General features: G+C 44.3%; 1 protein-coding gene across 6 annotated transcripts in view; it reads right to left on the bottom strand.

Moving 5' to 3' along the window:
* The window catches only part of SGPP2 (sphingosine-1-phosphate phosphatase 2), a 141,204-nt gene that overhangs the window by 68,220 nt on the left and 55,870 nt on the right, over positions 1-17,114 (bottom strand). For 2 of the 6 annotated variants that reach the window (XM_055573586.1, XM_055573585.1), the window contains exon 3: positions 16,619-16,704. The exons of the other annotated variants lie outside the window; for them this stretch is intronic. In XM_055573586.1, the coding sequence (XP_055429561.1) occupies positions 16,619-16,696 (78 nt within the window). In that variant the 5' untranslated portion in view covers positions 16,697-16,704. The remainder of the gene's footprint in view (positions 1-16,618; positions 16,705-17,114) is intronic. 6 annotated transcript variants of the gene reach the window in all.

Below are 17,114 nucleotides of genomic sequence, written 5' to 3'. Positions count from 1 at the left end.
TCTTTGGCATTGCCTTTCTTTGGAATTGGAATGAAAACTGACTTTTTCCAGTCCGTGGCCACTGCTGAGTTTTCCAAATTTGCTTGGCATATTGAGTGCAGCACTTTTACAGCATCATCTTTTAGGATTTGAAATAGCTCAACTGGAATTCTATCATATCCACTAGCTTTGTTCGTAGTGATGCTTTCTAAGGCCCACTTGACTTCACATTCCAGGCTGTCTGGCTCTAGGTGAGTGATCACACCATCGTGATTATCTGGGTCATGAAGATCTTTTTTGTACAGTTCTTCTGTGTATTCTTGCCACCTCTTCTTAATATCTTCTGCTTCTGTTAGGTCCATACCATTTCTGTCCTTTATCGAGCCCATCTTTGCATGAAATGTTCCCTTGGTATCTCTAATTTTCTTGAAGAGATCTCTAGTCTTTCCCATTCTATTATTTTCCTCTATTTCTTTGCACTGATCACTGAGGAAGGCTTTCTTATCTCTCCTTGCTTTTCTTTGGAACTCTGCATTCAAATGGGTCTCTCTTTCCTATTCTCCTTTGCTTTCACTTTTCTTCTTTTCACAGCTATTTGTAACACCTCCTCAGACAGCCATTTTGCTTTTTTGCATTTCTTTTTCTTGGGGATGGTCTTGTTCCCTGTCTCCTGTACAATGTCACAAACCTCTGTCCATAGTTTATCAGGCACTCTGTCTATCAGATCTTGTCCCTTAAATCTATTTCTCACTTCCACTGTATAATCATACAGTGAAACCAGGGGCAGGGTCCTGGTTCCTCCTAAAGGGATACACGTAACAATATATTTGAGCCTACAAAACTAAAAATGCCAACAAATGAAGATATTAGCATTCTTCATTCTATGTTAAGGAAACCAGAAAAGCTCTTCAAGAGACCACTTGAGGCCAGATTAAAGCAACCTCAGAAACTCATTAGACTACCTAAAACCAGATTAAAGACCCTGCACACACCCTAATTCTTATCAGCAATCCCACCCTCAAACCATTGGTATAAGATGCCTCACCAAATCCTCCCGGGGTTAGGACACAGTTTTAGGGGGCAGGAGCTCTGGCTGGCAAGACAGTTCTTCTACTTCACCCAAAAAGCTGTCCCCAAGAGTGCATTCAGCACCACTGCAGAGTCAGAGCTTTCAGCCTCACCTACACAGTTTAGGGATGAGATAATACATTACTGGTGGGAATTAATGAAGTAGGCTCATGGCTACAAGACCATCAAAGAGAAAACTACAAAATTTGAGTTTAAATCTATAAAAATACAGGATTCATAAGATGATATAAGAGACACCTTCAAGAGGTTACTATGCTTGTCTTCTTGCTTGGATCAGCGTTCAGTGTTTAAATACAGGTATCAGAATTCCAGCCCGCAAAGGATGAAAGTTGTCCAGGTGACCACAAAAGAGTATTTAACCTTGTCTGGGTTTGGTTTTGGGGTTTCCAGGTGGTGCTAAAGAACCTGTCTGCTAATGCTGCTGCTAAGTCGCTTCAGTCATGTCCGACTCTTAGCGACCCCATGGACTGCAGCCTACCAGGCTCCTCTGTCCATGGGATTCTTCAGGCAAGAGTACTAGAATGGGGTGCCATTGCCTTCTCCGGCCTGCTAATGCAGGAGATGTAAAGAGACATGGGTTTGATCTCTGGGTTGGGAAGATCCCCTGGAGAAGGAAATGGCAACCCACTCCAGTATTCTTGCCTGGAGAATCCCATGGACAGAGGAGCCTGTTGACCTGTAGTCCATGGGGTCGAAAAGAGTCGGACACAACTGAAGTGACTAAGCACGCATGCCCAGGTTTGATTTGGGTGTCCCTTCACTTTGGGTTTTCTAGGAGAATTTCCTTCAGAAAAACTGTTCTACTACCAAACAATTTCTAAACCAGGGCTGATCCTATACATAGCTTTTTATATCTTTATCTTAATGGTAACACACCGAAAAGGCTCTAGGTGGTTTTATGCCTCTTTTATAAATTTTCCTTAAAACATATACCTCATGAATACATATAAAGTTACACAAAATTAGCATCCATAAGAGAGCTAGATAACAGCTTAACACAGCCTTAAAACATCACTTTAGGCAGCTGAGATGTTTTAAATAAAGACAAGCACCTGGTTTTCTGAAACTCAGGCTCTTGACAGAGTTATAGTGATTTTAATCCTTTTTGTGTTAAAGACACACCCTTTTGATTGCCCTGTAGGGGAAAAAAGTCTAGCATTCTTTGTAGATTAGTAGACTTTTTTTTTAAAGCATAAAACCCAGACTTATACACTTGAGAAGCTTTCCTACAGTACAAATTCAGGTTTAAATTTCTGAATCCGGTCCCCAAAGGGCAAAAGCCTCAAAGAACACTCAGCTTGTGTGGAATGCTTACCCCAGTGAATGAGCCCCCTTCCTTTTTTTTTTTTTTTTTTAATGAATTCTCAAGAAACGACACCGTTGTGGTCTGCGTTGGCTAAAGAAAAGTGGGGCTGTTCAATCCATCCCGCTGTATCCATTCTTTCTAAATATTTTCCCCAGTTATGTAGACAAATGAAGAAACTTGCTCAACCTTTATCTCAAATAGCCCAGGTTTAAGAAGTCCTGGTTGGGGGTGTGGCTGGGCTGTGAGGGGCTCCAGTGGGGGCAGGGCAGCCCGCACACAGGTGTGCCATGCATCCTAGCCTTAGTGTTCAATCCAGTTTCATTTTCTCCTTTGACTGAACCTTCTGTTATGGCCTAATAAAGAAATCAGTTCTTTTATTTCGCTCATTTGGCCTTTGTTGATCAGTGGTAGGTTAAAAGGAAGTCAGCTTACTGCTTCTCAGTTGCTAATTTCCAAGTTCATGTTTTTGGAAAAACCTTCAGAATATTGTTTCCCATTCCCTAGAGTCGATATGCTACGTATTTCAAAAACACTTTCAAATTTAACGAAACTTTTTTTCCCTTCTGATTTCAGTGCCTGTGAATGCCAGAAGAAATTTAATTTTCAGAGGAACAAAAACATAACATCTTTTTCTAGTTAAATCAGAGCGTATGCAATGCAAACAATGGATTGTTATGTGTTCACACACACACACACACACACACACACACACACACGCTCAGAGCGAGACTGTGTGCTTCATGTTTGCCACTGTTTGTGCCTGGACTAAGATCACTAAACCTTCAGCAAAGCCCACTATCACTTGGTTTGCACTTTCAGGGCCAAGTGATTCCTGGGGACTCAGATCCAGTGGGTCCAACAAAGGGGCTCAGAACTTTTTTCAGAGAATCGTTAACTATTGTTCCTTAGAGGGACCCTAGGAGCAAACCCAGTCAAGGCACGTGTGGCAGTCACCTGGGGGAAACTGTATAGGGCCAGATGCATTGTTGAAGCCAGAACATATGATTTAAAAAAACAGAATTCATAACTAAAACACACATCACCAGTATTATTTTTATAACTGTGACGCTTTCAAAATGAGAAGGACCTCTGTGGTCATTTTGTTCAACTCCAAATTTCAGAGGTGGTCAAACTGAACCCAGAAATAAAACATCACTAGGCTAATTATTAACAAACTCTGGACTAATTACTTGCCCATCTGGAACAGTCAGTAGTTATGAGCCCATTCTAGCTTGGCCTTGACTACAACCAAAATATCTCCCTCTATTTTACTAAAATGTACGCTGGAATGGAATCAAGATTGCCGGAAGAAATATCAATAACCTCAGATATGCAGATGACACCACCCTTATGGCAGAAAGTGAAGAGGAACTCAAAAGCCTCTTGATGAAAATGAAAGTGGAGAGTGAAAAAGTTGGCTTAAAGCTCAACATTCAGAAAACGAAGATCATGGCATCTGGTCCCATCACTTCATGGGAAATAGATGGGGAAACAGTGGAAACAGTGTCAGACTTTATTTTTCTGGGCTCCAAAATCACTGCAGATGGTAATTGCAGCCATGAAATTAAAAGACGCTTACTTCTTGGAAGAAAAGTTATGACCAACCTAGACAGCATATTCAAAAGCAGAGGCATTACTCTGCCAACAAAGGTCTGTCTAGTCAAGGCTATGGTTTTTCCAGTGGTCATGTATGGATGTGAGAGTTGGACTGTGAAGAAAGCTGAGCGCCAAAGAAGTGATGCTTTTGAACTGTGGTGTTGGAGAAGACTCTTGAGAGTCCCTTGGACTGCAAGGAGATCCAACCAGTCCATTCTGAAGGAGATCAGCCTTGGGATTTCTTTGGAAGGAATGATGCTAAGGCTGAAACTCCAGTACTTTGGCCACCTCATGAGAAGAGTTGACTCATTGGAAAAGACTCTGATGCTGGGAGGGACTGGGGGCAGGAGGAGGAGGGGACGGCAGAGGATGAGATGGCTGGATGGCATCACTGACTCAATGGACGTTGAGTTTGAGTGAACTCCAGGAGTTGGTGATGGACAGGGAGGCCTGGCGTGCTGTGATTCATGGGGTCGCAAAGAGTCGGACATGACTGAGCGACTGAATTGAACTGATGGTTAGTAAAATAGAGGTGGAGCAATTCTCATTTGGATTAGAATCCAAATTTTCTAATTCTTAAAGGAATTAAGATTGAATGATTTCTTTTAGGTTAAAAGCTTAGTGAGTTATCCCATCTAATTTTTTTTTTTTTTTAGGTATGCACCATGAACCCCAAGACATAGTTAGTGTAAAATCAAACTATTTACCACAAAATAGCAGATCAACTGTATCCTGTGATCAAACAGTGCATAAAGACAGACAAGCAGGCAGACAAAATAGAAGGAAAGGGGGATTCACCCTTAAATCAATAAATGAGGATCTAGGAAACTTTTTCTTCTTTACTCAATTTTTTATTAGTATGGTTCATACTTTTAAAATGAAAAAATCAAATTAATTGAGCATGTTTAATAAACAGAAAAGCTGGACTATATTTAACACAATTAAGGGAGAAGGTTAGTGAGAGCAGTGGTTTATAGCCAGGATTCTGGAATAAGATACTCATGAGTTCAAATCCTGAGTCTGCTCCCTACTGGCTATGTCAGCTTGTCGGGCCTTCCATATTAAGTGTTCCCACTTTTGGACTAGAAAAGAGACTGAGCACCAAAGGAATGATGCTTTCCAACTGTGGGGCTGGAGAAGACTCTTGAGTGTCCCTTGGATAACAAGGAGATCAGACCAGTCAACCCTAGAAGAAATCAATCCTGAATATTCATTGCAAGGACTGATGCTAAAGCTCCAATACTTTGCTACCTGATGCAAAGAGCTGCTACTGCTGCTAAGTCGTGTCAAGCATGTCCGACTCTGTGCGACCCCATAGACGGCAGCCCACCAGGCTCCTCCATCCCTGGGATTCTCCAGGCAAGAACACTGGAGTGGGTTGCCATTTCCTTCTCCAATGCGTGAAAGTGAAGTCGCTCAGTCGTTTCTGACTCTTTGAGACCCCATGCACTGCAGCCCACCAGTCTCCTCTGTCCATGGCTGCCATTTCCTAGTCCAGGAGATCTTCCCAACCCAGGGATTTAACCCGAATGTCCAGTGAGATTGTCAAGCAGATTCTTTACCACTGAGCCACCTATGATACCTCACTCCCCAACATTTATAGGGTCAATGGCCCTGTGTTCAGCACCCAGACAGGACACAGTTAGCTGGCTTCAGCTCAGAGAGAGCTGTCATCGTCTCGAAGGCTGGCACAGAGGCTCTGCACATAGCCACGGGCAGTTTACGTTCATGAATTCTACACTGCTATTTATTCATAAACAGTTAGGCTGTGGCACCTTGAAAATGACACATTCACTCCGCCTCATAGAGGACACAATAAGGACACAGGAATTGGACTCAACCCAACAGGGAGAGCGCTGGGGCTAGGCCTCGGGTGGCGGCCAGGACCCACCGCAGGCTACAAGGGACCAGAGAGGGCGCCCTGGGTCAGAGTCTTGCCAGGAAGCCTCAGTTTCCCAGATTAACCCTCATTTAGCTGAGGCTCAACTCCCCCACAAGCAGACACAATGCCTCCTGGCCAACGAGCCCCACTGAGGCCACTGGCACAGAGCCTGACTGGCGTCTGGTGGCATCTGGGCCTGGGAGGAAAGGAACAGAGGTCAAGGCTGTTGGCTGCACTGAGGAGAAGCGGCTATGAAGGGTACACCTGGGGAAGCCCCAGGGCCACACTGGAGAAAGGAGAGGGAAGATGAGAGGTGACTGCCATTATGTTTAGCAAGACTGGGTTGGTATAGTACCCCAAGCTTCCAGAACATTCCGGAGGCCAAAATACAGTATGGCCTCTCCAGTTGTAAACTGGAAGAGCACTCAGCTGATTAAAAAAAACCCTTTTATTCCCCTTCTTGGCCTACAAGACACTTCTAATCTTGTGGGAGAGTTGCTGAGGGGTGGAGGGCTCCTCCCTCCTCCACCAGAGGCTCCTGAGGCAAAGAGGAGTCAAATCCCCACCTCCTTGTGGGACAAAGGCCAGTCTTAGCCTCATTCCTCCTTTTCCACTTGGCTGCATGCAAAATACAATCAGGAAGTAGAGTGTTGGCTCCACAAGCCTGAGGGGACAACAGGCTGCTTCCTCAGACCTTCTCTATTCCCTGCCCCCAACCAAGGTCCCAAAGCCCTTCTCCCCTCCCAGGCCCCTGGAATGCCCCGGCCTCTTATGGAGAGTACAGAGTCTGGGACACAAAGTCTGAAAAAAAGGGGGGGCACTCAAGGGATCACTGTACAGAGAACTGGGAGGCCAACGTCTGAGGAACCTGGGCCGTGTATCCGCTGCATGTGGAAGGCACTTGCTAACAGGATGATATATGGAGCCTTCCAACCAAATAGGCCAAGCAACTTCTGAATATCTGGATGGAGTGGGGAGGGGGAAGTAGAATTTAGCCATTTGAGGCAAGATGCTGCAGTGGAAAGGAATGAATGGGATGGGGAGACAGACATATGTATTCCACTTACTGGATGTGTTCTCTTGGGTGAATCCCTTAACTACTCTTTGGGTTTCAGTTTTCTCACCTGTGAACTGGGTAAAGTAACTGGTGAATAGAGGAAGCTCTCGAGCAGTGGCTGTGAGAATCCTACCCATTCAAGAAGGCAGCTTTGCAAATAGGATTGATTAGTTAAAAAAAATAGAGAGAGCATTGTTAAGATTTTACTTGAAAATTTCCTGTGAAAGAAAGGCCCCTGTGGCCTACTGATTAGCTCATTTTTCTTCCATTTTGTTTTACAAATAAATGGGAGAGGCTCTGGGACAGGTCCAGACGAAAGGGTGCTTTGTAAAGGCCCTTAGGGACTGATCCCCTGCAGGAAATAGGGAAGGGCAGCTTTGGGCCTGGTCCCAGAAGCCAGCTGAATTCAGAAGGTGACCTCCTGAGATCTGACCTACTGGAGGCTCCATGGTTCAAGGTCTGGATATAACATGGCAAAGGCTATTTTTCTTGATAAGACACTTAAAGCTATGATAAAACCAAAAGGAGGGGAGAAGAACTAACTGCATATCCAAACTCTGAAATGAAATGTTTAATTTTTTCTGTGTTGTCTTAGCAGATCTAAATAAACTAAGTTCATCCTTAAAGATATCCTGCCCTCCAGGCTCCTGATTTTTCAAACAATTTCATACCTAGCTAAACTGGAAAGTAATCACACATCCAGGAGATAAAGTGAAGCATTTAGAAGTGGTGCTTAGGGGTGAAGAGTAGGGGTGCTAGTCTCTTTATGGGAGGATTACAATTCTGCTCAATCAAACCCAATCCAAAAGCCAGCATTTCAAGTCTTAGGAGGTTGAAAAGAGAGACAGCAGTGGAGGTGAAAACTGAAATTCAGATAAGACTTGAACCCACAGTCCTTTAATTGAGATCATACTTCTGGTCTCAGGACTTAATGACGCTCAGGTTTTTTACGTCTGGTCACAGAAAGGCAACCGTGAGAGAGAAAGTGATAGGAAAGAAGAGGATTTATTTAGAGAGAGCACACTCCACAGACAGTGTGGGCCAACTTAGAGGAAGAGAGGCCCTGAAATACAGGGCAGTTAGTTTTTGTGGGCTAGGTAATTTCATAGAATAATGAGTAGGAGCTAATGGTTGAAATATTCCAACCGTTTCAGGGAAGGGGCTGGGATTTCCAGGAACTGGACCACTGCCCATTTTCTGGTCTTCTATGGTTAGCCTCAGAAATGTCTTGGTGCTGGTGGATGTGTTGTTTAGATGCTAATATATTTCGCTGGTCAGTCACTTACTCCTGTCCGACCCTTTGTGACCCCACGGACAGCAGCACGACACTCTAATGTATTACAATGATAGTATAATCAGGCTCAAGGTCCACTAGAGGTCTAAGTTCCTGCCATCTTGTACCTAGTTGGCTCTAACCAGTTTTTGTCATGTCCTATGGCCATGTCAACACAAGAGAAGACTTTATACATGGACATCACCAGATGGTCAACAACGAAATCAGACTGATTATATTCTTTGCAGCCAAAGATGGAGAAGCTCTATACAGTCAGCAAAAACAAGACCAGGAGCTGACTGTGGCTCAGACTATGAACTCCTTATTGCCAAATTCAGACTGAAATTGAAGAAAGTAGGGAAAACCACTAGACCATTCAGGTATGACCTAAATCAAATCTCTTATGATTATACAGTGGAAGTGAGAAATAGATTTAAGGGCCTAGATCTGATAGATAGAGTACCTGATGAACTATGGAATGAGGTTCATGACATTGTACAGGAGACAGGGATCAAGACCATTCCCATGGAAAAGAAATGCAAAAAAGCAAAATGGCTGTCTGGGGAGGCCTTACAAATAGCTGTGAAAAGAAGAGAAGCGAAAAGCAAAGGAGAAAAGGAAAGATATAAGCATCTGAATGCAGAGTTCCAAAGAATAGCAAGAAGAGATAAGAAAGCCTTCTTCAGTGATCAGCGCAAAGAAATAGAGGAAAACAACAGAATGGGAAAGACTAGAGATCTCTTCAAGAAAATCAGAGATACCAAGGGAACATTTCATGCAAAGATAAGCTCGATAAAGGACAGAAATGGTATGGACCTAACAGAAGTAGAAGATATTAAGAAGAGATGGCAAGAATACACAGAAGAACTGTACAAAAAAGATCTTCACGACCCAGATAATCACAATGGTGTGATTACTGACCTAGAGCCAGACATCCTGGAATGTGAAGTCAAGTGGGCCTTAGAAAGCATCACTATGAACAAAGCTAGTGGAGGTGATGGAATTCCAGTTGAGCTCTTTCAAATCCTGAAAGATGATGCTGTGAAAGTGCTGCACTCAATATGCCAGCAAATTTGGAAAACTCAGCAGTGGCCACAGGACTGGAAAAGGTCAGTTTTTGTTCCAATCCCAAAAAAAGGCAATGCCAAAGAATGCTCAAACTACCGCGCAATTGCACTCATCTCACATGCTAGTAAAGTAATGCTCAAAATTCTCCAAGCCAGGCTTCAGCAATACGTGAACCGTGAACTTCCTGATGTTCAAGCTGGTTTTAGAAAAGGCAGAGGAACCAGAGATCAAATTTCCAACATCCGCTGGATCATGGAAAAAGCAAGAGAGTTCCAGAAAAACATCTATTTCTGCTTTATTGACTATGCCAAAGCCTTTGACTGTGTGCATCACAATAAACTGTGGAAAATTCTAAAAGAGATGGGAATAGCAGAACACCTGATCTGCCTCTTGAGAAATTTGTATGCAGGTCAGGAAGCAACAGTTAGAACTGGACATGGAACAACAGACTGGTTCCAAATAGGAAAAGGAGTACGTCAAGGCTGTATAATTTTCACCCTGTTTATTTAACTTATATGCAGAGTACCTCATGAGAAACACTGGACTGGAAGAAACACAAGCTGGAATCAAGATTGCCAGGAGAAATATCAATAACCTCAGATATGCAGATGACACCACCCTTATGACAGAAAGTGAAGAGGAACTCAAAAGCCTTTTGATGAAAGTGAAAGTGGAGAGTGAAAAAGTTGGCTTAAAGCTCAACATTCAGAAAATGAAGATCATGGCATCCGGTCCCACCACTTCATGGGAAATAGATGGGGAAACAGCATCAGACTTTATTTTTCTGGGCTCCAAAATCACTACAGATGGTGACTGCAGCCATGAAATCAAAAGATGCTTACTCCTTGGAAGGAAAGTTATGACTAACCTAGATAGCATATTCAAAAGCAGAGACATTACTTTGCCAACAAAGGTTCGTCTAGTCAAGGCTGTGGTTTTTCCTGTGGTCATGTATGGATATGAGAGTTGGACTGTGAAGAAGGCTGAGCACCGAAGAATTGATGCTGTTGAACTGTGGTGTTGGAGAAGACTCTTGAGAGTCCCTTGGACTTCAAGGAGATCCAACCAGTCCATTCTGAAGCAGATCAGCCCTGGGATTTCTTTGGAAGGAATGATGCTAAAGCTGAAACTCCAGTACTTTGGCCACCTCATGTGAAGAGCTGACTCATTGGAAAAGACTCTGATGCTGGGAGGGACTGGGGGCAGGAGGAGAAGGGGACGACAGAGGATGAGATGGCTGGATGGCATCACTGACTTGATGGATGTGAGTCTCAGTGAACTCTGGGAGTTGGTGATGGACAGGGAGGCCTGGCATGCTGCAATTCATGGGGTTGCAAAGAGTCGGACACGACTGAGCGACTGATCTGATCCGATGGCCATGTCAGGGCTTCCCAGGTGGCTCAGTGGTAAAGAATCTGCCTGCCTCACAGGAGACACAGGTTCTATTCCTATCTTGGCAAGATCCCCTACAGAAGGAAATGGCATCCCACTCCAGTGTCCTGCTGAAGAATTGATGCTTTTGAACTGCAGAGTTGGAGAAGATTATTTTGTGAGTCCCTTGGACTGCAAGATCAAACCAGTCAAACCTAAAGGAAATCAACCCTCAATATTCATTGGAAAGACTGATGCTGAATCTCCAATACTTTGGCCACCTGATGCGAAGAGCCAACTCATTGAAAAAGACCCTGATGCTAGGAAAGATTGAAAGCAGGAGAAAAAGAGGATGACAGAGGATGAGATGGTTGGATGGCATCATCAACACAATGGGTGTGAGTTTGAGCAAACTCTGGGACATGGTAAAGGACAGGGAAGCCGGGCATGCTGCAGTCCATGGGGTCACAAAAAATCAAACACAACCTAGCGAGTGAACAACAACCAGTATTCTTACCGGGGAAATCTCATTGCCAGAGGAGCCTGGAGGGCTACACTCCAGGGAAGCAAGAGAGTCATGAAAAGCTACTAAATCCACAACAAAATGGCTATGTCATTCTTTTAAAGGTTGTGCCCTCCCCCCTTCCCTCCTGTTTCAGGGGTTGGGTGGCAGATGAGTTCTGGAAGAATGTGGTCACATTCTCCAGTCATCATCAAAAGGGGAGGGGGACAGATCATTTTTCAGGTAATGACAGTGATAATTAGATCCGAATCTGTTGAGTCCGGGTTTTCAAGTTTTTCTTTTTTTAAACCTACACTAAAACCAAAACATTTCCTCATTGCGAAAACTGAACCAACACAGTTTGCATAACAAACCCTCTAGAGACATTTACTTAATATTTAACCAAGGCTAAATTACAAGATTCTACTTCAGAGGGACTGGTCAGAACCTCTGATGCCTAATTCCGTTTCATTCACTGCAAGTTACAATCTGGCCTTTGTTGAATACTTTTCAAGACTCATTAATCTCAAGCAAGAACCAACTTAACAGGCAGGGCAACCTTTTGAAGTGAACGGTGGTAGTGGTTTAAACAGAGGATTAGAAGATAATCACATTAAAAGTCATCTTTTGGCACTAAAATTGACCCCAGTCTGGGGGCTGTGAATCAGGGCTGGGAGAGGCTGTTTTGCCGTCCTTTCTTACCATGTCTCAGACTCCCCTGTGACACAGCCAGATGGCAGTCTGCCCACATCCAAAGAGACACCACTGCATTTTGACATTTTATCACACAACTGCCTCTTAACCAATTTATGGAACCCTTTATAATACCCAAGACTCTACTGCAGTTGGACACTAGGTTACCAGCACAATTTAAACGTAAAATGTTAGGTCTGCTTTGTAATATAGATATCAGCCAGCTAGCTTTCAATAAGGGCTTCCCTTGTGGTTCAGCTGGTAAAGAATCCTCGTGCAATGTGGGAGACGTGGGTTTGATCCCTGGGTTGGGACCATCCCCTGGAGAAGGGAAAGGCTACCCACTCCAGTATTCTGGCCTGGAGAAGTCCATGGACTGTATAGTCCCTGGAGTCTCAAAAGAGTTGGACACAACTGAGCGCCTTTCACTTCACTTTAGCTTTCAGTAATCAAAATGTGAGAGATGTGAAACCCATCATTTTAAACTCAAGCTCTTCAGCATAAGTTAACTTGACTTGGAAGAGGAGGAAAAGAAGGACCTGCCAAAATGAAACCTTCTGCTGTTATGACTTCCTTATTGCCAGGATTTTGAGAGTACCAAAAAAGAAAAAAAAAGGAATCTCTAGTCACCGAGCAACTCAGCATTTCCTTTTAAAGCATTTCTTTAATTGTGTTGAACACAAAACAGCAAACTATCTAACAAATAGTTAGTAGTGGATTTGATATGCATTTCTAATGTATCATCATTGAGCAGAAGACAAACCATGTAAAACTATATTAGCATTCAGTCTGCAAAAGAGATGACAGGTTTTTTTTTAATTCTGTCCAGCATTTAGTCTTTGCTTTCTTACTCCAAGCCATGGATGGCTCTCTTAAGTGTCACATAGTGAACATATAAAGAAGAGTCACGAGCATGTTATGTACCTCCCAAGGTCCTCTAGCTGAGTCCTTTCATTCTGAAGCTAGGGATGCTGCAGGCCAGAATCAAGCAGTGAGTGCCCTGAGCAAAGTCTCACTGCTAGGATTATAGTCCAAGTCTCCTGATACTTTAGCCTGGTCCATGGCTCTGTGCCTCAGTTAATTGTCTATCCTCACCCCCAACACAGCTGCTTGGACCAAATACAGTCAATATATGCATTAGCCAATGGGTGCAGTTGTGCTACACAGTGAGCTAGGTTATATTGTCTTGAAACTCTGAACCAAAAGACAGGAAGTTACCAGCTGGCATCAGGAGGTAAAGAGGCAGATCCGTGGAGTCATTGCTTAAATGTAGCAGAAACCAAGCTGTTCACTGACATCAGGCCCTGTGTGGTTCTGGTTCTTATGGAACTCCTTATAACCTGACAACGTCTCCCCTTTCTGGAGCCAGTTTTGAGTGGAAACCAAAACCACCACCCTATAAACACCATCCTCGTGTTCCTTTCATGGTATTGATATTTCAGGATCAGGAACCTCTGTGTGTATGTGTGTGCACAGTCATGTCTGACTCTTTGCAACCCCATGAACTGTACCCTACCTGGCTCCTCTGTCCATGGAATTTCCCAGGAAAGAATACTGGTTGTCATATCCTCCTCCAGGGGATTTTCTCGACCCAGGAATTGAACCTGTGTCTCTTGCATCTCCTACATTGGCAGGCGGATTCTTTACCACTGCACCCCCTGGGAAGCCCAGGAACCCCCGAGTGTGCATGTATACTAGGTTGCTTCAGTCACGTCCAACTCCTTGTGATCCTGTGGACTGTAGCCCCCCAGGCTCCTCTGTCCATGGGATTCTCCAGGCAAGAATACTGGAATGGGTTGCCATGCCCTCCTCCAAGGGATCTTCCCAACACTGGGATCAAACCCTGTCTCCTGCACTGGCAGGTGGAGTCTTTAACACTAGTGCCACCTGGGAAGCCAGGAATCTCTGGCCAAACCTCAGAGCTGCTGATAGAGGTGGAAGCAGCCCCCGTCCCCCAACATCAACACTCCTTGATTTCATTCAAAGAGTTCATCAAAAGCCATAAATTCAGAAGGATTGAGGGGGGCTTCCCTGGCCATCCAGTAGTTAAGATTTCTCACCTCCACTGCAGGGGGTGTGGGTTTGATCCCTGGTCAGGAGCTAAGATACTGCATGCTGTGTAGTATGGCCAAAAATTAAAAAAAAAAAAAAAAGGTGGATTGAGGGAATCAAAAAAAGGAAAAAAAAACCAAACATGAATTATTAGAAGAGAGATTACCCCTACCTGGAAACTCAGAAGCAACCAGGGCCTTCAACTAGACCTTCAACAATCAGAAAAACTCTAAGAACAGTTTGGATAGGATGACAATTACTTAAAAATAACCACATATGGGTCAGAATGGTGAGGACTATATCCTTTGAGGTTATGTAAAAGAAATGTTTACAAATGGGAAACAAAGGGAAAATAAAACTCCCAAGACAAATTTAAAACTTTCTGCAGTTTGGGCAGCGAGAATCAGGTTTTTTAAAGGCTGGTTGCCCCCGAGTAAACTATTTCATGGCCAGGGAAACTCCAGGTCAGAAAGATTTGGTGCCTGAAGATGGGAGTCCCAAATTCAAATGTTTTATAGGGGTCAAGGACTTCCCTGGTGGCTCAGTTGGTAAAGAACCTGCCAATGCAAGAGATGTGGGTTCGATCCCTGGGTCAGCAAGATCCTCTGGAGAAGGAAATAGCAACCCACTCCAGTGTTCTTGCCTGGGAAATCCCCTGGACAGAGGCGCCTGGCTGGCTACAGTCCATGGGGTCGCAAAGAGTAGAACATAACTGAGCATGCGTGCACACACATACGGGCCATGGAGGTCACAAAAGGTAAGGCAACAGAGTGGTGAGGTCTCTGCCTAAACTAATGTGAACACCCTGCATAAAAGCATTGAAATTCAATTTTAAGGGATTTTCTTCTACTGATCTATAAGGCTCCTCAGTCCATGGGATTTTCCAGGCAAGAGTGCTGGATTGCCATTTTTATGAAGATCAAAAAAGATAATGAACATGGAAGTGAAGTGAAGTCGCTCAGTCGTGTCCGACTCTTTGCGACCCCATGGACAGTAGCCTATCAGGCTCCTCAGTCCACGGGATTTTCCAGGCAAGAGTGCTGGGTTGCCATTTCTTCTCCAGGGGATCTTCCCGACCCAGGAATCGAACCCGGGTCTCCCACATTGCAGGCAGATGCTTTTACCGTCTGAGCCACCAGAGAACATGGGGACGCCAACAAATGCAATTAACAGAGGTGGAATAGACAGGAGGAACAATTACAACTGTGATAAGAAAGCTGTTCATGTAACCATAAATTCTGTTAAGTTGCTTCAGACAATATGAGTCACTCCTAATATAACAAATTATTTTTAAAAGCGATAAAACCTGCTGAGACTTCATCCAATGACAACTGTCAAATTAATATGCAATTTGCCAAGAGATCTGGCACTCTTGAACATAGCTACCTTCCAAAGGATTTTGAGTTTGAGATAAGATATTTAATGTTAGGGGACTTCAAATTCTGTCCCTTATATAATAAACATGTCTTCATCCTCACCCCTTAAAGAGGCAACCACTAATTTAGTGATATCCCTTATAGGAGACAGGCTGCCACAGGAGGAAACTGATTGCCCAGAAGAATCGCACCCATCTCCATCCCAGGTGGCCCTAGTGGTAAAGAATCCACCTGCCAGTGCAGGAGATGTAAGAGACGTGGGTTGGATCCCGGGGTTGGAAAGGTCCCTTGGAGAAGGGAACAGTAACCCACTTCAGTATTCCTGCTTGGAGAATCCCATGGACAGAGGAGCCTGGTGGGCTACCATCCATGGGGTCACATGGACTCAGACATGACTGAAGGGACTAAGCACTTAGCATGCATATCCACCCCACCTCCCCTCCTGGGTCCCTGTAACACCATCAAGAATTTTCCTTCCCTCCACCCAGTCACAACAGTGGAGCCAAACCAAGCCTCCCCCTTTATTATCTCCACAACTGAGGACAGAGCAACCACCTTCCCACCTCTCAGCATCTGTCCCCTCCAAACCTCTACTTCGCTTTGCCCTTCCTTCCTTCCTTCCCTCCAACCCTCCTTGGACCCACCACTGTCTCTCCACCATTAACTGCCAAGAATGCCTCACTGATACAAATTACATAACCCTCTACGTGGGTGCCTTGTGGATTGGACCATTCACTCATCTCTAAAAGCCAACAACAGGTTGCCAAAGCTCACAACAAATAGCACACTCAAAGGCTGCTCTTTCCTCTCTCAGGTGAAGACTTTACTTGCCCATTCTCTGACAAGACTCTTAATTCTACCTCAAGTCGGAAATCCTTTGAGTGCTCTGAAATCAGGACTCCAAAATGAAAAACCACCACCCACGATGACAATCAGAGTCCCATAACCACTGCCTCCTACAGGGTCTAAAGATCTTTCTGATCCCTCAAGAAAAGTTTTCTACCCTCAGTGGGCAAGATAACTGACCTCAAACTGACTGTACACAGTATAAGATATTGCTGGGTTATTAATAATATTTTGCATCATTTACCACACTCAACTACCATAAAAGTTGGATTAAAAAAAAAAATCTCAGAAAAAGGGGCTTCCCTGGTGGCTCAATGGTAAAGAATCCACCTGCCAATGCAGGAGACATGGGTTGGGAAGATTGCCTGGAGAAGGAAATGGCAACCCTTCTCCAGTATTCTTGCCTGGGAAATCCCATGGACAGAGGAGCCTGGCGGGCTACAGTCCATGGGGTTGTAGAGTCAGACACATCTTAGCGACTACACAAAAATCTCAGAAAATAAATGACAAGAAAAGGAATGCAAGTACCATGGATCTTGGGTGCACATTCACATCCTGAGGAGTACTCCCAGCTCCTTCTCCTCCCCCAGCTGCTCTAGTGGACATCACCAGCTCTGCAGGAACAGAAGGCACTTCAGAAAGGAGGGGAACAACTGCACTAACGTTCATCTCTTCCAAGATTCTTATGCTTTTGCACGTTCTCATTGGATCATACTTCTAGACGTAAGCTAGATTTCAGAAGAGGGCTGGCTGGGAGACAGAGACGGAGAAAGGAAACAGTGACTTGTAGAACGAGAGAGAAAAAGAGCAAATAATCAGGAAGAATTAGGGGCCAAATAATCCTGACCACAAGCCTGAGGGACCTTAGTTGTCCTTTAGGCCCAAGACTTCAAACCAGGCCTTGGAAGTCTGCATGTCAAGGATGCTTTTGTTCAGTTGGCATATAAAGCTTTTAAAATGAAAGCCTAGGACTTTCCTGGTGGCCCAGTGGATAAGAATCTGTGGGCTAAGGCAGGGGACACAG

This window comes from Bubalus kerabau, chromosome 3, assembly GCF_029407905.1.
Source record: "Bubalus kerabau isolate K-KA32 ecotype Philippines breed swamp buffalo chromosome 3, PCC_UOA_SB_1v2, whole genome shotgun sequence".
Lineage (NCBI taxonomy): Eukaryota > Metazoa > Chordata > Mammalia > Artiodactyla > Bovidae > Bubalus > Bubalus kerabau.
This window is presented reverse-complemented; position numbering and strand designations above follow the sequence as displayed.